Source organism: Diabrotica virgifera, chromosome 4, assembly GCF_917563875.1.
Source record: "Diabrotica virgifera virgifera chromosome 4, PGI_DIABVI_V3a".
Lineage (NCBI taxonomy): Eukaryota > Metazoa > Arthropoda > Insecta > Coleoptera > Chrysomelidae > Diabrotica > Diabrotica virgifera.
The window spans coordinates 224,789,847-224,815,190 of record NC_065446.1 but is presented as its reverse complement, the minus strand read 5'-3'; the positions used below and the strand labels follow the sequence as shown (position 1 = coordinate 224,815,190).

The window sequence follows — 25,344 nt, the reverse complement described above, 5'->3', positions numbered from 1 at the left end:
GTCTGATTGTGTGCAGTCATGCTAATATGCAGCGAACAATTCCCGTCATTTTGTCTATGCTAGATTAAATCCAAGCATAATAGACACACATTATTCTCCTAAAACTGAGAACACAGTTGGAAACTTCGAGAGGAGGTTTAATTAAACGAAATAACGTGTATTTTACATTTATGAGTTATTCTAGGATTTACCACACGCTACATTTGCCTTTCAACACAAATTATAAATACTTGGCCTGTTGCCTTTTACTCCAGAAGGGGTTTAATTTTAAGAAGTTCTTTAACAAGCTCGGAAATTTCTCTGTGCTATATAGTGCTGTCGCCAGGGGGGTCAGATGGACTTACCCAAGTTTCTTATATGTATTTTGACCCGTAGAACACGAATTTTTTGGGTAAAAGTTGATCCGGATCCTCAAGTACTTGAGGAATTACATAACAGCGATTTTTCGCAAAACAAAACATTTTTTGTATTTTTTGGATCATTCTAAGCAAAAACTGTTCTTACAAGTTTTTTCGTAGGATGCATAGTTTTTGAGATAAACGCGGTTGGACTTTCAAAAAATCGAAAAATTGAAATTTTTGAACCCGAATAACTTTTGATTAAAAAATAAAATAGCAATTCTGCTTACCGCATTTGAGAGTTAAAGCCAAATTATATCGGTTTTGGTTACTTGCATTGCTAAAAATTAATTTTTATTGTCAAACAAAGCTATAAACAAATAGTGTTTTAATGCGTTTTAATGCATGCTACGTACAAATTGCCTGTTTGTAGGCGTGCCTACTCGTTCGATTTTAATATATGGAGATGCATGGAAAATATCACTAAAGCACTATGTGTTTATAGCTTTGTCTAACAATAAAAAAATTCATTTTTAGGAATGCAAATAATAAAAACCAGTATAATTTGACTTGAAGTTTCAAATACGGTAAGCAGAATTGCCATTTTATTTTTTAATCAAAAGTTATTCGGGTTCAAAAATTGCAATTTTTCAATTTTTTTAAGGTTCAACCTCGCTTATCTCGAAAACTATGAATAGTACGAAAAAGCTTATGAGAATATTTTTTGAAAATATTTTGGGTATATACAGGGTGAGGCAGATAACTGGCCTATTAGAAATATCTCGAGAACTAAGGGCAACAGAATCATGAAAATTGGAATACAGGGGATTTGAAGGATGATCTATTAAATGAAAATATTTTCATCTCTTTGCAACTTCCGGTTATACCGGAAGTTGCTTATAACTTCGATTTTTTTAAATGGGACACCCTGTATATTTTTACATTTTTGGATTCTCTTCGATTCTCTTTCTTAAAATATGAGGATTTGAAATGTTATATAGGGTATTTTAAAAGATAATTACGTTTTTTTATTCATTTCGTAGCAATATTCACACCCTGTAGAATTGTAGTTGTTTGACAACTAAAACTCTACTTACGTTCAAATGATTTTTAATATAGTCGACTATTGTTAAGAATCATTAGTATAGCTTAATTTTTAATTTTAGTATACAGGGTTGGTTGAAACTCGGAATGAGTATTTTCTGAGTTTTCTGTATTTTAGTATTGTAATGAAATGATATTTTATGGTACTTTTTTATTTCTTAAGCATTCCCTATACCTAACTGCTTTAATTTGTGCTTAATTGTTAGTCGCACCAACAATCTTAACTACGTAGGTATTTTGATAGCCAAACCATTATTGGTAATTTTAAGGATCAGTCTGGATTATTTCTGAATATGTATTTATTTCTGAAAAATTATTTGTGATTGAATATTTTCACGGCCAGCCTAATAAAATTTTACGTATTTTTTGTTGCAATTAATGTTTAGCTTGAATCACCAATAACTCACAAAATAAAGCAGTTAGGTATAGGGAATACTTATAAAATAAAAAAGTACAATGAAATATCACTTCATTACAATACTAAAATACAGAGTGTTCTATTTAAGAAAACTCAGAAAATATTCATTCCGAGTTTCGACCAACACTGTATACTAAAATTTCAAAATTAGCTATACTAATAACAGAGTTTTTAATGTCAAACTATTACAATTCTACAGGATGTGAATGTTGCTACGAAATTAATAAAAAACGTAAATATCTTTTAAAATACCCTGTATAACATTACAAAATCTCATATTTTAAGAAAGAAGATATTGAGGAGAATCCAAAAATGTAAAAATATACAGGGTGTCCCATTTAAAAACACCAAGTTATAAGCAACTTCCGGTATAGCCGGAAGTTGCAAAGAGATGAAAATCATTTCATTTAATAGATCATCCCTCAAAACCCTTTTATTCCAATTTTCATGATTCTGTTGCCTTTAGTTCTAGAGATATTTCTAATAGGCCATTTATCTGCCTCACCCTATATAACAGCGATTTTTCGCAAAACAAAATATTTTCTTGTATTTTTTGGGTCATTCTAAGCAAAAAATATTCTTATAAGCTTTTTCGTACTTTTTTTTTTATAAGAACAATACAGATCTTTATAAAGTTTATCATATCCTTGATTCCCTTTTTGGTTTGTTGTTGTATTATCATTTAAGTGAATATTTTCTAGATTTCTATATCATACATAAATGTACTGTTATATTAGCTTATGGAATTATACCTAACTTGAGGAATTATATTATAATTGCATACGTTTGTATTACCTATATTATTTTGCATACATATATTATTATATATATATATATATATATATATATATATATATATATATATATATATATATATATATATATATATATATATATATATATATAATCATAAGATTCGATTCCAGCAACAAAATTGCTGGTAAATAACTTTTCCCAAAAATGGCCTGTTCTCAGATAATCTGCCAGACTAATAGTTTTTGACATATAGGCGATTAAAAATTTAAAAATTTTTGAAATCGAATATTTTTAACCTTCAAATGCTAAGTGAAAATCTGAAAATTTCAATGTTTCCAAGGTAGGTAGGTTCATCGATTGATGAAATCCCGACGAGATTTTTGCAATACAATATCTAGAACCCTTTTGTTTTTTAATTGCTAATCAAGCGGGTGCGACACCATTTTCAACCGTTGCATGTATGTAATATGCGTAAATATATGTGTGGAAAAATATTCTGATTCAATATTTTTTCACCATCTTGCTTGAAAAGATCTCCCTTTAACAAATTTTTATGTTGCCAGGATCAAAAGAGAGCCAAAATTTTTTTTAAATGTTTTTTTCTTGTTTTTTCCTAAAACTATTTTTTTGTCATTGGAAAATTTTTTTTTTTGATTTTTTGGATCATTCCAAATAGAAAAGAGCTTAAGTGACTTTTCTCTAAATGTGATAGTTTTCGAGATATAAACGATTGTAAATTTAAAAATGGCAAAATCGGCCCTTTTTAACCCTCAAAAGCTATGTGAAAAACCGAAAATTTCAGTGTTACCAAGGTACATAGATATTATATGAGCATCGATAGATGAAATCCCGAAAAAAGCTTTTTGCAATAAGATATCGAAAACCCCTTTGTTTTTTAATTGCTAATCAAGCGGGCGCGACACTATTTTCAACCGTTGCATGTAGATGTAATCGGAAAACATTTGAAGTTTAAAAAAATTGGCTTGCAAATTGTAGAAGCCTCGGAGGTGTAACCAGAGAAGGTTCCCATTGTTTTCATTCTGGTGGGATATGCTATATGCCATTAGAGTGAAAACTTAGTCTTTTGCTAGCAGTTGCCGCTAGGGCATCTATGCCATTTCGTTCGTTGCAATTCGGGACTGCACGCTGGGGTTTGTTTTGGTTGGATCAGGGAGAGCAGCATATGTGCCTCCTGATGAGAGACTAATAAGTTTCGAAACCGGTAGAGGTGCTTGCGGCACTCTCTGATTGGACTGGAATATGGTTCGGCTGTATTTTCGTTTTGCAACGAAATTAAAAATGGTTATTCATTTTTTATTTTTTAAAAAAATTGTTTAAAAAATTTCTGACCAATTTTTGACGCTGGAAACATGCAAATTTGTTAATAGGGAGACTTTTTAAGCAAGATGGTAAAAAAAATTAATCAGAATATTTTTCAGCACATATATTTACGCATAATATTACATATACATGCAAGCAACTAAGCAACGTGTCGAGACCGCTTGATTAACAATTAAAAAACAAAGGGGTTTTTGATATTGTATTGCAAAAAACTCTCGAGAATTTGATCAACCGATGTTTAGAGAATATCTACCTGCCTTGGTAACATTGAAATTTTCAAAAATAAAATAAAAATTTTATCTTTAATTCAGTTGCAATGCGAAGGCAAAACAATCTTACTTATCAATTAGAATACGGAGCGCAGTCCAGTCCTTTGAATTGCAGTTTTCGGATCTTATTGGAGCTTCATCGGAAAGAACGTAGGCTTGTTCTCCATACAAATTTTAGAAGCCTTGGAGGTGTTACCAAGGAAATGGACCAATAAGTTTTCGATTTAAAAATCTTTTAGTAATATTTTAATATTTTCTAAATATTATTAATAATGCTATTAGGATCGAAAACTTCATCTTTGAAATTTTCAGTTTTTCACATAGTTTATGAGGGTTAAAAATGGCCAATTTCGCAATTTTTCAATTTTTAATCGCTTATATCTCAAAAACTATCAACTTTAGAGAAAAGTCACTAAAGAGCTTTTCTGTTTGGAATGATTCGAAAAACCCAAAAAAACTTTGTTCGATATAAAAAAAATAATTTTAAGGAAAAAACAGAAAAAAAAAACGTTTAAAAAATTTGACCCACTTTTGGACCTGGCAACATGCAAATTTGTTAAGATACTTGTTAAGATATTGTTAAGGTACTTTTTGAGTAAGATTGTGCTAAAAATCCGAATCAGAATATTTTTTCTAGTGGATGCGCAGTAGCTTTCTGGACAATCAGTCGAATCATCCCCGAAACTTGTGATACTTTACACAAGTTGTACAGAAGAACCAAGAGTGGGCCAAGATCCGTCTACACACTATCAACATTAAGATAAAACTCTGCGACCACGATCGACAACGATTTCATCAGCATCAATGGTGCTACAGCCCTATGAAAGAGCCTCGACCTTCAGAAGTCTATTACTCCAGTCAGTCCTATCCATTACCAACCGTTGCCAGTTTGCTGCGCCTATTTTTCTCCTATCCTCATCCACACCATCCTTCCATCTGAGTTTTGGCCTACTCCTATTTCTACTTCCCACAGGTTGTGACATAAGGATTCTTCTAGGAGAGTTTTTCTACTGTGATCTTGCTAGCTGTCCTGCCCATCTTAGTCTTCCTATTCTTATAAGAGATACTACGTCTTTACCACCAAATTTTTGTTTATATCTGTGGTATACCTCGTAGTTGTACCTCCTCTTCCAAACACCATTTTCACGGATGCCACCAAATATTCCTCTCAAAATTATTCGTTCAAATATAAGCAGAAGGTTTTCATCTGCCTTGGAAATGGTCCATGCCTCTGATCCATATGTCAACACTGGTTGTAGAAGGGTTTTGTATATGGTTATTTTAGTTTTTTGGCTTAAGTTTCTGTTTCTCATATGTTTGCTCAGTCCAAAATAGCATTTGTTTGCTAGCTTTATCCTTCGCTTGATTTCTTCCGTCATGACGTTCTCCTTGGTGATCAGGGAGCATATGTAAATTTGTCCACCACTTCAAAGGTAGAGTTATCAACCGTGAATTGGCGATCGATGTTTCTGGCTCTACTGTTGGGTGTTGATGCCATCATCTTAGTTTTCTCCTCGTTTACTTGCAGGCTCATATTTTTGGAGGCATTTGAGAAGGTTGTTCTGAAGTTATTTCCCTGTGGCATTTTTATGATTAACTATTTATATGGGAAATAATTGAAAACATAATTTTATTAACGTTTCGAAGCCCAAATTGGGTTTCGTTGTCAAAATACAAAATACTACTAAAATAAACAAAAATGTTGTTGCTAAGTAAAACAATTCTTTTAATAATTTATTTAATCTGACTCATTTATATTGGCAATTCAGACGTATATTATACATTTTAAAGTAGAAGACCTTCAAATGATATCGCCAATATTTATGAGTTGCGTTCCTGGGACGACTTTACTAAAAGATGAACAGATGAAAAGATTTACATTCGATTACATGAAATCAATCCCAACTCAAGAATATCCGTCACAAAAAAATCATAGCATGTGATCTGTCTTTAAAAAGACAACCAAATGCAACGATGACAGTAAAATTCTCGCGTTAGAGATTCCATAGTAAATCACGAGGGAAAACCAGGAGAAAACCTCGTGACACAATTTTCGACATCGTAAGTAATTGGTCTTACGTTTAATTTACTTTCAAAAAACTAATACCAAATGCTGACTTTAATATATTTAAATTATAAATAATATTAATAATACATAGATATACAATAAGTAATACTAAAATATAAAATTTGTACTCGATATGTTATTGACTTACTAATCGTGGTATTTTAATGATTTGGGTTTCGAAACGTTAATAAAATTATTTTTTCAATTTAATTGTGGCTTATCTACCATATAAATAGTTAATTTGAGAAGGTGGTATACATTTCTTCTAGCTTGCGTGTTGTGCGAGCAACTAGGTCCACGTCATTTGCATATGCCCATATCGACAACGATTTATTGAATCAATTTTTTTCATGCCTGCCAATCGTTTGTACCATACTAAATCTGCGCCAATCTACACGCGCTCGATAAAACGGCACAAACGAACTGCGCAGTCACATAGCTACGATAAATCGTTGTCGTGTATACCGGGCATTAGAAATTATAAAGTTCTAATTCTTATTAAGAAAGCATCAAATAGTTATTTATGTAACAGTTCGTGAGGTATGCTTTTTGCGAACGCACGCGATGTTTAGAGCACGAGCGACAACGGAGCGAGTGCTATACATCGCGTAAGTTCGCAAAAAGTACTTCACGCACAGTTTCATACAATATTTTATCTATGATGAACAAATAAAAAAACTGTAACTCTTCGTCAATGAAATTTATTTCTATTCTACAATTTTTAGTACTTTGACATTTAAAAATTCTAACTTCTTTCAAACCACAAAACTGTCAAAACTTTTGTTGTAAGTTATTGCTCATATTGTCATCACCATGACAACGCGAAAGTTAAGGATATTTGATTATATGAAAGTGTATCAAAAACAGTGCGAAAAAGTAAGTCCCATTTAAAATACATTGTTACTTCACGCACACTTTAAACATTTCACGCACTGCTATCTATAATAACAGTTTTCACAAACTAAAAACTTATACATAATATGACATAGAGTAGATAAAGAAAATTATATGGCTACTTACCGGGAGCAGGAAGGGTTCTAAAAATAATTAAGGGTGTATTTTTCGATACCCCTTTCGTATTCAAGGAATGTACAGTGGCTACGTAATCATGAGCGGCTTCCAGGTGTGATATGTTAAAATCCGGTGATACTAAGGCAGTAAAATTGGCGATAAAAATATCACCGGCAGTCAGGGTGAGCACGTACTTCTGCCGTAGTCCTGCAACAAAAAGACACTGATGAAATTTTTAAATTTTTTAAATTTTTTCGTAATTAATTTTTACCTAATATAGATTAATTTTAATACGTGAACCCGAATTCACGTTTATTGAAAAAAGCCATTATCTGTTATGCGATAGTATTTGAGATTTAAGTGTGTAGGTGGGTAAAGTGGGAAACATTGGCTTGAAATGTTTTTTAAATGCTTTTTTTTTCTTGAATCCTGAAAAATCTAATTAGTATTTCTGAAAAATTTAAAATATTTAAATCTAACATTATTAACGAGTGCAATTTTTAATTTCAAATATCTTATTCAAAAGAAACCTTTTGTTTATTCTAAAGAACTTTTTGACCTCGGTAATAATATAATATTTCAATTACCGTTTCAATTTTTCAAAAATATTTATAGTGGAGTCACTGAAGGTGGATATGAGCTATTACCTCCGATTTCGTTCAACCTACGTCGATTTGTATGAAAATAATTAGTGAGGGGTTAGAGGATATCTCAAGAAATAAAGGTGACATGGTTCCAACTTGCGCTTTTACCCTGGGGGTGGATGCCACCCCTTCTCGGGGTGAAAATTATTTTATTAAAAATAACCCCATAATTACTTAGGGGGACAAATTCTAACCAAAATTTGTTATATAAAGTTATTAAAATAAATCAAAACTTTTTGAGTTATTAAAGATCAAAAATTTTAATTTTTCGTTAGAAAAATGCATGTTTTTAACCGATTTTTCATAGATAACTCAAAAACTATAAGTTTTTACAAAAAAGTTATTATTCAAAAATTGAAGGTAATAAAAAACTAAATAAACTTCTTACTAGAAAAACTTTTTAATGGTAACTAAAATTGAGTTATAGGTAATTAAATGTATATTTTTTTCGGCGAGTACCCAAATCTAAGTATTCAAGCTTAAATTACGGGAAAATGATGCATTTTATAACATAAATTTATAAAACATTTGTGAAAGTACTTAGAAATATCTATCAAATGAGATAACGAACAAGTTAATAGCATTAAAATTTATGCTCCAAAAATTTTTCAAACTTTTTCTTTTAAAAATTTTTCCAAAAAATATTACCATTTTTTTTAATAACTTCGTTGATTTTTAAGATATCAGGTTCACCCAAAAACGGTTTGAAAGGTAATTCTAAAGGCTATTAAATGCTTTATAATTAATTTTTTAGGCACCTTATTTTTTAAAATCAAAGATTAAATGGCCATGGTTACATAGTTCTCGCAGCAAAATTTAAACTGTAAACGTTTCTATCTCGGTTATTTTTACCCTACAGAAATGATAAAAAAAGTATAATATTTGATATATAAAAAACTAAAATTTGGTTATTTACCATTTTTTACGTATATTGAGTATTTTTATAGTTATTATCAAAAGAAAATGAAAATGACGATAATTTTAAAAGTTTTTTTAAAAAACTTTAAAAAAAAAAAAACTTTTTTAAAATATATGTCTTTTTCAAAAATATGCATTCTAAACCGGTGAAAATTGTTAAAATCATTACTTATGCTAATACAAAGAAATTTTTTAAGGATTACTATAAATTTTAATTTTTGTGGAAATGGAGTATGTTTTATTTTTTACTTTTTACTAAAAAAATCAAAAGGTTTCTCTTAGTTTCATTATAACTTGCTTAATTTTGATGCTATTAACTTATTCTAAAGCTCATTTGATAGGTATTCTGAAGTACTTTGATAAGTCTTTAGCAGGTATATTTTAGAAAATGCATCGTTTCCCGTTATTCAAACTTGAATACTTAGATTTGAGTACTCATTGAAAAAAATATGCATTCAATTACCCATAACCGACTCTGAATTAACATTAGTTAAGTACTTTGAGCGAAGAGTGTATTCAGTTTTTTATTGTCTTCAATTTTGGTAAAAATAACTTTTTTATAAAAGCTAACAGTTTTTGAGTTATACGTGAAAAATAACTTTAAAACATGCATTTATGTTAATAACTTAATATAACAAATTTTGCTAAGCATTTGTCCCTCTATCGATTTATGGTAATATTTTTAATAAAATAATTTTCACCCCAGAAAAGGGGTGGCATCCACCCCCCAGGGTAAAAGCGCAAGTTGGCATTATGTCATCTTTGTTGCTTGAGGTATTCTCTAACTGCTAACCAATTTTCATAAAAATCGATGGAGGTTCAACGAAATCAGAGGTGAATACCTTCAGTGAATGCACTATTATTAATTTTTTCAGAATCCGAAAAAAATAAATGCATTTAAAAAGCATTGCAAGCCAATTTTGCACCTATTCACTTAATAGAAACCCGTAAATAGGTAGATACAGATTCGAAAAATTGGACGCTAAAATTTTCTATGGAAGAAAAGCTATTTTTTTACATAAATAATAATAAAAACTTATTGTGTTTAGTGTTGTGAAAATTCCGACAGTGCATCTGGATTATTTTTTAAATTTTTTCTATGATACTCTCGAAATTATAAAAGATAATTATTGTCTTTTTAATTAAGAAATGGAAAAAGTTTAAGTTTGTTTTGTTCAGTGGAGACTCAAAGTAAGAGTAGTGTCGTCCTTGCAACCCCCAACGTCACACTACACAACCTACCTCTATATTTGACTAAATGGCGCTATCTACATAATTTGTAGCACCATCCTATAAGCATAATAGAAATACGAATGCAAATATTGTATTTATCTCAAAACTTCCTTTTCGAGGTTAGGCCACTGTTTATCTGAGCGCCTCAATTATCGAACACCATACCAGTAAAATGTTAAAAATCAATTCAAAGAAAATCAATGACACCCACTCTAGTCCTGTCGCCAAGGGGGGTACAACGGCCTCCTGTATTCAGATGGACTTACCCAAGTTTTTTTTTTATGTATTTTGACCTGTAGAACACGAATTTTTTGGGTAACAGTTGATCCGGATGTCGATCAGATTGTTATAAACCAAGAAGTTGAGGAATCACATAACAGCGATTTCTCGCAAAACAAAACATTTTTTTGTATTTTTTGGGCCATTCTAACCAAAAAATGTTACTACAAATTTTTTCTTAGGATGCATAGTTTTCGAGATAAACGCGGTTGAACTTTCAAAAAATCGAAAAATTCCAATTTTAGAACCCGAATAACTTTTGATTAAAAAATAAAATAGCAATTCTGCTTACCGCCTTTAAAAGTTTAAGTAAAATTTTATCTGTTTTGAATATTTGCATTGCTAAAAATTTATTTTTTGATTGTTAAAAAAAGCTATAAACACATAGTGTTTCCCGTGCCTAATACATGCGTTTTAATGCATGATGCTACGTAGAAATAGTGCCGCTTGCACTTTTACCTCCTCTACCTACTCATTCGATTTTAAATGAGAAATCATTGAAAACATCACTCAAGCACTAGGTGTTTATAGCTTTGTTTTAACAATAAAATAATAAATTTTTAGCAATACAAATAATTAAAACCGATATAATTTGACTTGAACTTTCAAATGCGGTAAGCAGAATTGCTATTTTATTTTTTAATCAAAAGTTATTCGGGTTCAAAAATTGCAATTTTTCGATTTTTTGAAAGTTCAACCGCGTTTATCTCGAAAACTATGCATCCTACGAGAAAATTTGTAGGAACATTTTTTGGTTAGAAAGGCCCAAAAAATACAAAAAAATGTTTTCTTTTGCAAGAAATCGTTGTTATGTGATTCCTCAACTTCTTGGTTTATAACAATCTTATCGACATCCGGATCAACTGTTACCCAAAAAATTCGTGTTCTACAGGTCAAAATACATAAAAAAATCTTGGGTAAGTCCATCTGAATACAGGAGGCCGTTGTACCCCCTCTGGCGACAGGACTACTCCGGGAAAATACATATTTCAGTAATTTAATTAAAATTATTTTTTTCAACATTACTATATCAAATGATATAGTAATAATGATGAAGTCTCTTTTCAGAAGCCACGATTTACCTCTTGCTACCAAAATCTCTATCATCAGATGCTATGTATTTTCTACGTTATTATACGGAGTAGAGGCCTGGACACCTTCCGAGGCTTCTTTGAGAAAACTCGAGGCATTTGAGATGTGGTGTTACAGGCGCATTTTGAGAATTTCGTGGGTGGATCGTGTGACTAATATTGAGGTTCTACGTAGAATAGGCAAGGAATGCGAGATTATTAACATAATCAAAGAGCGCAAACTAGAATATCTTGGCCATGTTATGAGGAATGAACAGAGATATGGCTTGTTGCAACTCATTCTTCAAGGCAAGGTATTTGGAAAGAGAGGACCAGGGAGAAGAAGAATATCTTGGCTTCAAAACCTGAGAAAGTGGTTTAATACATCGACAACCGGACTATTCAGAATAGCAGCAAGCAAAGTTAGGATAACCATGCTGGTCGCCAACATCCGGAACGGATAGGCACCTTAAGAAGAAGAAGAACTATATCAAGCAACCACCATTACTTGTTTTTAACTGGCTTGTGTTAAACCTCTCTCTCTCTGCTAAAAAAAACTGTTACAGTAATATATATTTCACCCATTTCAGTCTGTTCACTCCAGTACCATCTACAGATTTCAAATTATTGGTTCACTAATTCAAATAATCAGCTACATTATATAAAAAAAAAAGTTCTTATTTTGTTATTAACCATTACAACCCCACAATATTAGGCAACCAACATTACTCTTTTATCTTTTACAACAGTACTATGTATCTTATATTTTTCCGTCTATAAGTTGTTTATATTTCAGGCCATCGGTACATAATTCGCAAATATTTTATGGGTATCCCTACTTTTTCTGTCTTACGGCAAATTACGTGTAGTAAAATTCACACTGGTATAGATATGTAAACATTACTAGAATAGGGCTTTTCATTCACAGTCATTTGTTTCGAGTTTCTATCATGTGTCACATAATATTAATATATCTACGTCGTACGTTATTGGTATATACCAACGATACAAACCAAAGACGTATGACGTAGATACATTAATATTATGTGACACATGACAGAAGCTCGAAACAAATGACAATCGATGAAAAGCCCTACTTCATTCTACTTGAAAATGTCATCAATAATTTAAAGAGATGGCTTTTGAATGTTCTTGGATAACTGTTATTTTTATAATTGCAAATTATTAATTCAGTTAATAAATGTGATAATTTTTTCACTAACTATGTATTCAGTGTTTGTAATAATTTATATGTACAACAAAAACTAATACTCAATCTAGAAAAGAGGAAAAGTGTTTCAAGTGATTTTTTAGTAATATATTGTTACTACATATGGAACGCTTACAATTTTGAACATCTTTAACAACAAAATATTTAGATCACAGAATATATTATCCTGATGTATTGTCTGCTTGGATCTTCCACAAATAATACACAATAAATAAATTTTTCACGTCTTAAAGTTCACGTCTTAAATCAATTATTTATCAAATATACTATATTCAATATTATTTATTCAACAACTCAAAATATTCCCGATGCCATGTCAAATATTTAAAATTGTCACTGATTGTCACTGTCTGACTGACAGTAGGCGGACAATATTCTATTCGACTGAGTGCGTTGTATGACAAAGATGTATTTGGAAATATTAGCACGGACATTGTGTTTATTTTTTTCGAATCCTGAAAAAACCAATAAATATTTTTGAAAAATTTAAACGCAGAATGAAAGACTATATTATTACCGAGGGCCGAAAGTCCCTTAGAATAAATAAAAAGTTTATTTTAAATGAGATATTTTAAATTAAATATCACATTAAATTTTCTCTTAGGTTTTCACCCCTGTAACTTATTAAAATAAACATCATAGAAGTTCTCAGGGACTTTCGGCCCTGGCCAATAACGTAATATTTCATTCTGCGTTTAAAGTTTTAAAAAATACTTATTAGTTTTCTCAGGTTACGAAAAAAATGAATCCCCATTTGAATAGCATTGTAGCCGAAAATATGTACCCATCCTCTTAAGTATTTTTCATTTCTCTTTTTATTTCAAACTAAATTAAACTTTCGTCTTCTTTTTTAAACTGTCATCAATGACGTCATTGACTTCACTATGAATAACATTTTTATTAACATAACACTAATAACAGTTCTTTCTATAACAGAGAGTTGCCTTTTAGACTTTTACGATAGAATCTAATTGATTATAATTTAAATTCCACTTTAATGCAGTTATTAACATCAATTCAGCTTAACTAATAATCTAAATTCAAAAATTACACTATTTTTAAATTCATAACCAAAAATTGACTACCTGTCTTGCTATGTCACTTCTGTCTGATAAATAGATTGTCATCTCCTATACTCTTGTTGGTCTGTGTCCATTGAACTGGCAAGAACCACGCGTTCTTATCGAGCAGTGAATCATGTTGCCCTTTGAGCACTCTTAACAAATTTATCTTTTAACATCGACTTAGAGTCGCTACTATCATCAGATTATGAACATGTAAATCATATTTCTCGATTTTACCTATTTTGCCACGAACGGAAGTATTTGCCACATTTTTCTTTAACTAGTCATAATTTTAACCTTTTGCATTCATTCTAACGTGGAAATACTCCGTTCTAGGCACTGAAGATGATCTGATCTAGATCGAAAACGTTTTGCGAATCCTTTTGGATGACTTTTTAATAGTTTTTCAATAAACTTTTTATACCATTCTCAAAGTCAGGCAAATATGCAGGCTGAAAAGTAAGATATATTCCCATATATATGCATATTATTTCTGTCAAATATGCATGCATATGCATTTATTTGTCAAATATGACTGTATATGCATATGTTATTTGTGTCAAATATGCATGAAGATGCATTTTTAAACAAAATGTGCACTTCATAAACCGTTTAAATATAATAACTTTATAAATTATTAGTTCTAAGATTGATATTATAATATATATAAAATAAAACTTTCAAGCAATTATTTTAATTAGTCAAATATACATACATGATTATTTATTTAAAAAACAATATGTGATAATATGTTTTTCAAAATTTTCTAACAAAAAGTTATCTCGCCTATCTGTATACATATAAATATGTATGTTTGTACATAGAAAAGCTCCGTTCCACATCCATCAAAGTTATAGGAGCGTATTTAAAATTATTTAAAACTTCAGCCTTCACATTTAGTGTTTTATCAAACATCCCACTTAAAACATTTGCAACCTTAAATAGAAATATGAAACCAGTATTTTTATCAATAACTGAATTAGGTTTTTTTAAAATGTCTTTACCAATTTGACCCCCAACAATTTTGCAAGATACTTTAATTTTTTTTATTAGTTTAACTGCTTTAATTAAAGATAAACTGTAGCTGAAGGATGCAACTTGGCACAAAATCATAGTTTGATTTTATGTATGAAAGTTGTTGTGGTACTATTTTGTTTTTCAGCAATTCTTTGGAAATTGTAAGTGGTTCGGAAGAATCGTCAGCTAATTCCATTATTACTGGCTTCAGTGCAGCAAAATGTTTGCATAAAATATTGCAGCCTCTGACCAAGTTCCCCATCTAGTAACAATAGGTTTTGGTGTAAGAGGAAGGTTGGGCAAATGTTCTTTATACAACTGAGTTCTCATAGGTGCCGTAAGAAATATTTTTTCCACCTACCTCTACCGAAAGTATACTTTTCCGGACCTGATTGTAGGGAGCAAAGTTATACTTTTCCTCCCTAGGGAGGAAAATATTTTCCCCCCTAGGGAGGAAAAGTAAAAGTGACGTCATGGTATTTCATTCATGAAATGTAACTTATTGACGCCCTGTACAATATCTATTTTCTATTAAGTAAATTTCTATACATTTTAACGTTTATTTATAAAACACTCTGTATTTTGCAGAATGGTAAAAAACAGTAAATTGTTATTTTGATTTAACAATGTTTACATTATTAATTTGACTTATATTTGACAGTTGACAGTTATATTGTACGTACTTGTTAGTTTTAGTTCTAATAAATTTTGTTGGTTAGTTACATAAATAAATTAAGTAAAAATGAAATCATGACTTGTTATTTGAGGAAGGTGGAAAAACCATATGTATAACATGGGAGTAAAGTGCCTTTTCCTCCCTTGAATGATTACTGCCCTCCGCTACGCGTCGGGCAGTAAACTTCATTCTCGGGAGGAAAAGTAGCACTTTCCTCCCTTGTTATACAAATAGCTATTTTTTTATATTTGAAACTAAAAATTATTGGCAAGAGGAAAATTATTTCTAATTTCTTCTGTGACCCTATTTAAACCATGTGCTAGGGAAGTTGTATGTACTAAACGTAGATAAAATTTTTCAAATTGTTTCCTACTATAGCCATGTAAGGTGCAGCATCTGAAAGAAACAGCAAACAATTTTCGTGGGGAACAGCTCAAGGATTTAAATTTGCTAAACTGTCTTTCAAATATCTTGTAACTGTTAGTGCGTTGGTTTTATCCAACTGATTGGAAGTAATTAAATGCGATTTACAAGCTTGTTCACTTTTAAGAGATCTGATTAATAAATGTGCGGTATAACGTCCAGAAAAATCACTTGTTTCATCCACACACAAATAAAAATAATTGTCTCCTATGTAGATAGGGTGAGGCAGATAACTGGCCTATTAGAAATATCTCGAGAACTAATGGCAACAGAATCATGAAAATTGGAATAAAGGGGTTTTGAGGGATGATCTATTAAATGAAAATATTTTCATCTCTTTGCAACTTCCGGTTATACCGGAAGTTGCTTATAACTTCGTTTTTTTTAACGGGACACCCTGTATATTTTTACATTTTTGGAGTCTCTTCAATATTTTCTTTCTTAAAATATGAGGTTTTGTAATATTATACAGGTTATTTTAAGAGATATTTACGTTTTTTATTAATTTCGTAGCAACATTCACACCCTGTAGAATTGTAATAGTTTGACATTAAAAACTCTGCTTACGTTCAAGTGATTTTTAATATAGTCTACTATTGTTAAGAATCATTAGTATAGCTAATTTTGAAATTTTAGTATACAGGGTTGGTCGAAACTCGGAATGAATATTCTCTGAGTTTTCTTAAATGGAACACCCTGTATTTTAGTATTGTAATGAAATTATATTTCATGGTACTTTTTTATTTTATAAGTATTCCCTATACCTAACTGCTTTAATTTGTGAGTTATTGATGATTCAAGCTAAACATTAATTTCAAAAAAATACGTAAAATTTTATTAGGTTGGCCGTGAAAATATTCAATCACAAATAATTTTTCAGAAATAAATACATATTATTCCAGACTGATCCTTAAAATTACCAATAATGGTTTAGCTATCAAAATACCTACGTAGTTAAGATTATTGGTGCGATTAACAATTAAGCACAAATTAAAGCAGTTAGGTATAGGGAATGCTTAAGAAATAAAAAAGTACCATAAAATATCATTTCATTACAATACTAAAATACAGGGTGTTCCATTTAAGAAAACTCAGAAAATACTCATTCCGAGTTTCGACCAACCCTGTATACTAAAATTAAAAATTTAGCTATACTAATGATTCTTAACAATAGTAGACTATATTATTAAAATCATTTGAACGTAAGTAGAGTTTTAGATGTCAAACTACTACAATTCTACAGGGTATGCATGTTGCTACGAAATTAATAAAAAAACGTAATTATTTTTCAAAATACCCTGTATAACATTACAAAACCTCATATTTTTAGAAAGAAGACATCGAAGGGAATCCAAAAATGTAAAAATATACAGGGTGTGCCATTAAAAAAACGAACTTATAAGCAACTTCCGGTATAACCGGAAGTTAAAAAGAGATGAAAATATTCTCATTTAATAGATCATCCTTCAAAACCCCTTTATACCAATTTTCATGATTCTGTTGCCTTTAGTTCTCGAGATATTTCTAATAGGCCAGTTATCTGCCTCACCCTGTATATAATTTTATTTTATTCAGTACCGCAGAATATACAGACTCGAATTCTTCTTAAGGTTCTTTCAATTGGAATATTCCATTTGCAGTATTTTCCAAGAAACATGCGCAAATTTTCAACAATGAATCAACAAATAAATTCGTTTTGAAAACCTATTATATGCACTTTATTTTAAAATATACCAGTATACCTATACAAAATTCAAAAGAAAATACAAAAATATGCAAATGCATATACATATGCACTCTTGCATATTTGCCTGACTGTGACCATCATTGTACAAACGAAGTTTTTACCTCTGTATGATATTTTAATTATGCTATACAGCCAGCTACTGGGATTTTCCCACTGATTTTGAAAATATATATTTATACACACTAGGGATGTAATTGTATACGCTTTAAATTGTTGCTAAACACCTAACTATACTGTATACGCTTTTAAGAGCAGGTACGCCTCGCTTTTGATATGTACCTGCAGCAACATTTGTATTAACGATGCACCAAATTAATGCTGAATCTGAATAAACCATTGAAATCCCAACACTATCGACGAACTCCCATCGGTATGTATTTTCATTGCGGCCGCCGATATCTACCAGCAACAAATTATTGCGCCAACAACCTGTATTACATTATCCAGTACATAGTCATTATATATGTTGGCGTTTGTTGAAATTTTGATTTGTTGGTCTTGTTGTTGGTATATTCAGCTGGCGGGGCTGATTGTGTTTTTGCGGAACTTTGTCTCGCTATGTTTACATGGTTAAACGACAAAAGCTTAATTATTTCTAATTTTAAAATTTAAATTCAGTTTATTCAACCAATATTAGTGAATCATTTTTTTAACACGTCAAAAAAATAGTGAGTGAAAGAAATTTGCGATCCTACCCAGGCAACCAAACGACATTTTTATAACGTAGATGAAACAGGTCATAAAAATGACCAATTGACGTGTTTCTATGACGTAGTACTGACGTTGTAAATCCAGTGTATTTGTCTCATCGATTTGACGTCATATAAGTGTGACGATTTTAAAACGTCATCGTACCTACGTTTTTTCACGCAGAGATTCAACAGAAAATAAACATCAAAAACAAATAAACATAACCTCAAATAGTTGCCAAAGAAAATTACTGCATTCAACTAACTCAGTGAGCAAAAACGAATAAGAATCTCTTAATTAACATGTTTCTTCAACTAAATATCTAAATGAAAAGTCTTATTTTATCATACAAGACACAAACCACGTAAACAATAAATGAGAAATTGCTTATGAACAACGTTATAAACGAAATTGTTTGGAGTCAATACAAGCAAGCTTTTTAAGCTCCTCCCAATTTTGTGACGTCAGACTTAGGCTGTCTGAAATGAAAACATTTTTGAATGTATTTTAACGTCATTAATCTTACGTATTTAAAATCACCTACAAAAGACGTATATATGACGTAATGTTCAAACACGTGTATATATTCAACCAAAACTGACGTTTCCTCGACGTTATATGACGTCACTTGGTTGCCTGGGTACCAAAACCTAAACCGGCCCTTTCCATATAAGATCCAAAGAGGCGAAATAGAAAGCTGAAGATTAGGTGGAATTAACAACAACTGGAACAAGCGGAACACCCAATATACCTCGGAGTAAAGCTGGACATACACTATTTATAAAGCACACTGCCAAATGTTCGCTCTAAAGGTAAGCATCCCAATACAACCTACAACTCTGCTACTCTAAATGATGCGCCCGACCAAACAACCTCCTAATTAAAGACGAGGCTATCAGCTTCTTCACGAGCTTCCCAGGTATCGAGTCGACAAATCACAGATATGCAAACATGCCTGGGATAATGAACACAGTCCACAATGGAAAGATGCATGAATAATTATGAAGGAAATAGACATAAAAAACAAGGAAGTGGCCCTCATCCTACCAAATGAAAAAAAAAAGGTATAGCAGACACATCAGCAGAATGCAGCTGCCTTTGGTTGCCAATATTTAAAGAGGAAATGAGCAACAAGAACATGCAAGCAATAGAGGATAAGAAAATGTAAAACACAAGTCTTTATCGTACACTATACATATGCAGCGGGGAGTACGACAAGGAAACACCATCTCACCAAAGCTTTTCACAACCCTTTTAGAACACACTTTTAAGAAGGCAGATCTGAACGAATATGGTATCAATATAAATAGAGAGAAGCTGTCATTTGAGATTCGCAGATGACATCGCTCTTATAGCCGATCGTATGGATGATGCAATAATAATGTTAAACAAGTTATATTACGCTTCCTTAGAGGTCGGAATAAAGATTAACATCAACAAGACGTAAGTAATCACTAATCTGATGCTAAATCGTAATATTGTTGTTGATGGAATGGATATTGAGCAGACTGCATCTTATAAGTACTTGGGATATGAAATTAGGTTGGGAAGAGATAACCAGACGTGCGAGCTCCCACGTTGCATAGGATTAGCCTGGGCAGCGTTTGGTAAACTGAGCTATGTATTTAAATCGGACTTACCCATATGCCTGAAAAGGAAAATCTCTGACCAGTGTGTATTGCCTGTACTCACTTATGGAGCGGAAACATTAACACTCACAAAAAAAGGTAGTGAACAAACAAGATTCGCATAACTCAGAGGGTTATGGAGCACCAGATGTTGGGTGTCTCCCTGAGGGACCGACTCCCAAACGAAGAAATATGTCGTAGAACAAAAACAACGGAAGCCGTCGAAAGAATCGCGTCGCTTAAGTGGAATTGGGCAGGACACGTCGCCAGATTGTCAGACAACCGATGGACAAAACGTATTGTCGAGTGGAGGACACGAGAAGAAGCACTACGGAGCAGATGACGACCACCAACCAGATGGGCTGACGATCTGAAGCGTATTGCCGGCAACTGGATGCAAGCCGCACAAAACAGGGAAAGATGGAAATGGCTGAGGGAGACCTATGTCCAGCAGTGGACGAGTACGGGTTGATGATGATGATACATATGCAACACACAATACACAAAAATATTTGTTCCAACAATTGATAATAATTTATTCATGAACATCTACAAACATGGACGCACATAACTAACACAAAATTTATTACACAAATACACAGAATAGTCAAAATTTTATGTATCATACGGCATAAAAATATCTGGCCTTACCTACATCTTTCCCACGGTTATTAGACTTTATTACGGTTGTCTTGTCCGACGGTGGTAGGGAGACTTATATTTTTGACCTTACGTCACAAGAGTTTACATTCCCATATTTTTAAATGATTTTCGATCATTGAATGTGTGTTATTGTGTATATATGTGTATTATTTGAGTTATTATGAAATAATTAGACAACTAGTACACATTTTATCTTATACCGGGTGGTGAATCGTAAAAAGGGCCATAGGAAACTCAATGTAAAATTCTGAAGTGTTGAATTCCTGCTTCCCTAATTATTTTACATCAAAAGTCATGAGAGAATACTTGTAGAGAATTAAAATCTGTATTAAAACCAAGAGTTAAAATTGTTCTACGATTTAAATGCATTCCAAAATTTTGAAAAATATGATACATTTGCCACAATAGGTATGCGTGTAAAAGTAAGGCCACACGTTACTATTTAACTGACAGTGCTCACACCATTGACTGAATAAAAAAATCTTTATTATTAATCCTTTCTCCGCAACTGAGGGTATCTTATCAACTGTATTGTTTTTAAACAATAGATGATAAAATAAAAATATTGACAGTTCAAAAATGTGAACATTATTGCATTGTGTGTGGCCTAAGTTTGGGCTGAAAACTAAAATGTATTACATTTTTACAAAATTTTGGAATATGTTTAATTACGTAGACCAATTTTAACAGTCATTTCCAATACAGATTTCAATCCTGTACAAATAGTTTCTAATGTCTTTTGATGTACAATAATTATTAGGGAAGCTGGAATTCAACAGTTCAGAATTTTACATTGAGTTAATGCAAAATTTTGACGCATGTCAAAATTCTCAATTTGTTTTAATTTTATTCATTTTTTTTCGAATCCTGAGAAAAGTAATAAATATTTTTGAAAAATTTAAACTCAAAATAAAAGACTACATTATTACCGAGGGCTGGAAGTCCCTGAAAACTTCTATAATCTTTATTTTAATAAGTTACAAGGATGAAAATAAAAGAGGAGTGTGATATTTAATTTCAAATATTTCATTAAATAGAATCTGCTTGTTTATTCTAAGGGGCTTTCCGCCCTCGGTAATAATGTAATCTTGCATCCTGCGTTTAGATTTTTCTAAAATACTTGGTTTTCTCAGGATTCGAAAAAAATCATATTACGATTCAAATGACAGTAAACTCTCGTGACGTAATCTCACCCTTAATGATCATTGGTTAGTCGATTTAGGTAACCGTAGTAATGTCTAAGAACCGTGCATCTTTCCAACCAAAGTTAGCTGTTACCTATGACAGCATAGGTAATTGAACCTCAGTGTGCTGAATAGGCATTCCAAGACTTTGACGTTTGGGAGGCAAACTGTCAAACATTGTGTTTGTTTGTATTATTTGCATCACACGTTTCTTAAGTTTTTGACCATTAACCAGTGGCGGCTCGTGGAATTTGAGCAGGGAGGGCGCAGATAATAACAATTGCACACAAAAATTTGCCCTCAGGGATTTAGTAGGAATTTGATCAGGGGCAGCGGGTTTTCATTTTTCTATCGGGTGCAAAGTGGATTTCCATTTACTATTTGAACGGTGTCTTTGCAATTTTTTCCCTAGAATGTTTGCTGAGAACTATTGTAGGTTTATATACGCAGATGGGCAAATATGACGGCAAAGCTTTTGACGCGGCAAACGGTTTCAAGTTCGCAGAAAACATTAAATTGGCGTTACGCAGGTAAACGCAATGAAGGTCAATAATTTTTACGATGGGCTGGTCGGCAAATTTCTCAAATTATGGGAAAAACCAACCTTACCGACTTTCGGCTCTGGTCAAAATAAAATAGTTAGGTACAACTTACAGGAACTAGGTACCTACTACATATTTAAATTTTCAAATACAAACAAATTTGATTTATAATAGTTTAATAGTTCTATTCAAGAAATACACTACGACATTGCGTTCATAATAACTAATACATTACAATTACTTTTTAAAATTAAAATCGGCTCTACGGTCTTTCATAGCAATAAATTTTTCCATAACTTTTTCCTCGAAATCATTGATCCCATCATGAAGTAAATTTCGGTTTATGGACATCATAGCTAGGGCATTTAGTCGATCATTAAGCATTGTGTTTCGCAAAAATGTTTTTATGCGCTTAAGGGTTGAAAAACAACGTTCCGATTCTGCAGTTGTCATTGGAATTGTCACAATAATTTTTAACACCATTATTGTTTCTGCAAAGGTTTCGGCAAGATTATTCTCTAACATAAACGTGAGAATGTTCATAGCTCCAACAATTTCTTTTAAGTCTGGCCTCGAATATATTACTTCTAATTCAGTCTTTAATCTGGTCTTGCATAACACGGGATAACAAGTAGTTACAGCATCTAGAATATTAACTGGAAAAGTTTTCGAATATTTTGAGTACATGTCTTTGTTGAATAGTTCAGCCGCTTGCAAATGGCCCCGATAAGAGAACCTTTCCTTCATTTGTGTTGTTATTACATCACACACCTCCTTGGCAATAACACTTCGCATATTATCATCAGTTCTTCTTCTTTTAGCACTTTCAAAATTTGATTCAACACTTTCTTTAATTTCATCAGTATCATTTCGAATGTTGGTAATACTTTGCTCAAAAATTTCTAAGTCCTTCTTCAATTCAACACTGTCCTTATTTCTTGATTGGAGTTGATTATAAAGTATATCGACTTGCGGCAAGACTTTATGGAAAATCGTTAACCAAAACATAAATTCTGGATCTTCTAACGCTCGCCTCAAGCCAGAAGCCTCATTGGAAGTAACACTCTTTTCACATCTGTCCTCGACCTCTTCAAAAACTTCTATAAGTTTCTCACGATTTTCATATACAGAATTAACCGTACGAATATTATAGTTCCATCTAGTGACGGCCACTCTCGGTAATCTTTTATTTACTATTTCTTCTAAAATATCGCATCGATGGGAAGAATTTGAAAAAAACGCTGGGATAGCTGATAGATTATTAAAAAACACTCGCACTTTAGGGTTTTGCGATGCGGCTTTCTGCATAATTAGGTTTAATTGATGGGCATAGCAATGTATAAAATGTGCACTGGGATATTTCTGTTTAATTTGGATTTGAACACCGCTGGTAGAACCGCTCATAACATTTGCACCATCATAAGTTTGCGCTATTAGTTTTTGAGGAGTTTTTAACATTAACGGATCTATTTCGTTTTCAATGCAGGTTTTTAACCCAGCTGCTGTTTTATCCATAACCCTTAAAAAGCCCCAAAAATTGGAATCTTCATAGAAATACCGTAATATCAATACCATTTGACAATTATTTGAGACATCGGTGGTTTCATCGCATTGGATAGATAAAAAGTCGGCCTTTTCAATTTGATGGGAAATTTCTTCCCGACAAACTAGTAGCATACAGTCCAAAATATCATTTTGTATGGTCTTGGAGGTTCCTTTAAACCCAGTTGCTTTCTGTAAATGTTCTTTAAGTGTAGCATCCAACTCTGCAGTAAAATCTATCAACTCTCTAAATATTCCTCGATTTTCAGATCCCTCGCTTTCGTCATGACCTCTAAGTGCTAGTTCAAAAGAACCGCAAAATTTTACACAGCTAATAATTCTTTTCAAAATGTGTCGGTTTTTTCTGACTTTATTATTGTGTAGTACTAAAGACTCCCTGTATGCAGAACTCAATTGTGTTAAAATATTGACTTTGCCAAGCAATGCGAACCCTGTGCATGAATTAATATGACCACGAGACGATTCATGTTTTTTTATTTTTGCAGGAAGGTGGTGAAGATCTTTTATCCCTGTTCTTGCCCAATTTCGGTCCATCCCTGATCCGGCATTGTAAAGTAATAAACACGGGAAACAGTACAATAAATTCGAAACGTCACAACCACAAATCCAATTATTTCTTGTATAAATGTCTCTTGAAAAATGGCGGGTGAAACTTCTGTTTTCTGCTTTGCGTTCACTAATTTGCGTTAACTTCAAATTTGGCAACGGCCTGCCCAATTCTTTAATTTTTAACTTATCTTCAAGTGGCAGATTGGAAAAGTTCGTATTTAATATATTATGAACAGTATTCATGATGCTAAAATAAATTCGTTCTAATTAGCCCATGTGTTATAATATGAAAAATATGTGTACTTACGTAATAAGAATAAGTGAAACTTTAAACACTACTACTGCAAACTTTTCCACTGCTTTCTCTTTATTGTTGTCAGAGATAACTGCTTGCAAAGCTTCTTGCCGCGTGCTTTCTTGCTCGATAAGGCCGCTAAAGAAGTGCGGCCAAAATGCAACATCACGCAACGTCTGAAGATGAGTGGGAGTGTTGGTCGACCGTCCTCGATTGCTATGGTTACGTGGCCGCACTTCTCTTGCGCCCAAATATCGTGCGTGCCCTCTCAACGTGGTCTCAACCATCGCCTACGTCCTATAAAGCTATGACAAGCTGGTTGAGCGTCGGAAAAATATCAGACAGTGTTTTTATGTGAATTTCAACAAATTAAAATTAGAATAGAAAATGTTGAAGTTGGTTGTATCAGAATTTTTTAACCAACATTATATCTGGGAGGACGCGCGGCCATGCGGCCTCAAAGAGGAGCCGCCACTGCCATTAACAGTTTTTTAGTTGTATTTTTCGAACATCTTTTTGTAGATTTTGTGCAGATTTTAGTTGTAGAAGTACCTGAACGACTTTTTTTAGTTTTAAGCAGTCAATGAATAAACATACGTGCATATAAAGTTGTTAGTAGATAA

The 25,344-nt window shown here is 32.2% G+C and overlaps 1 protein-coding gene across 1 annotated transcript in view; it reads right to left on the bottom strand.

Annotated features, from left to right (window-relative positions):
• The window catches only part of LOC126883814 (nephrin-like), a 593,591-nt gene that overhangs the window by 105,886 nt on the left and 462,361 nt on the right, over positions 1–25,344 (bottom strand). Inside the window, exon 8 of the mRNA XM_050649484.1 lies at positions 7,315–7,512. Coding sequence (XP_050505441.1) covers positions 7,315–7,512 — 198 coding nt within the window. The remainder of the gene's footprint in view (positions 1–7,314; positions 7,513–25,344) is intronic.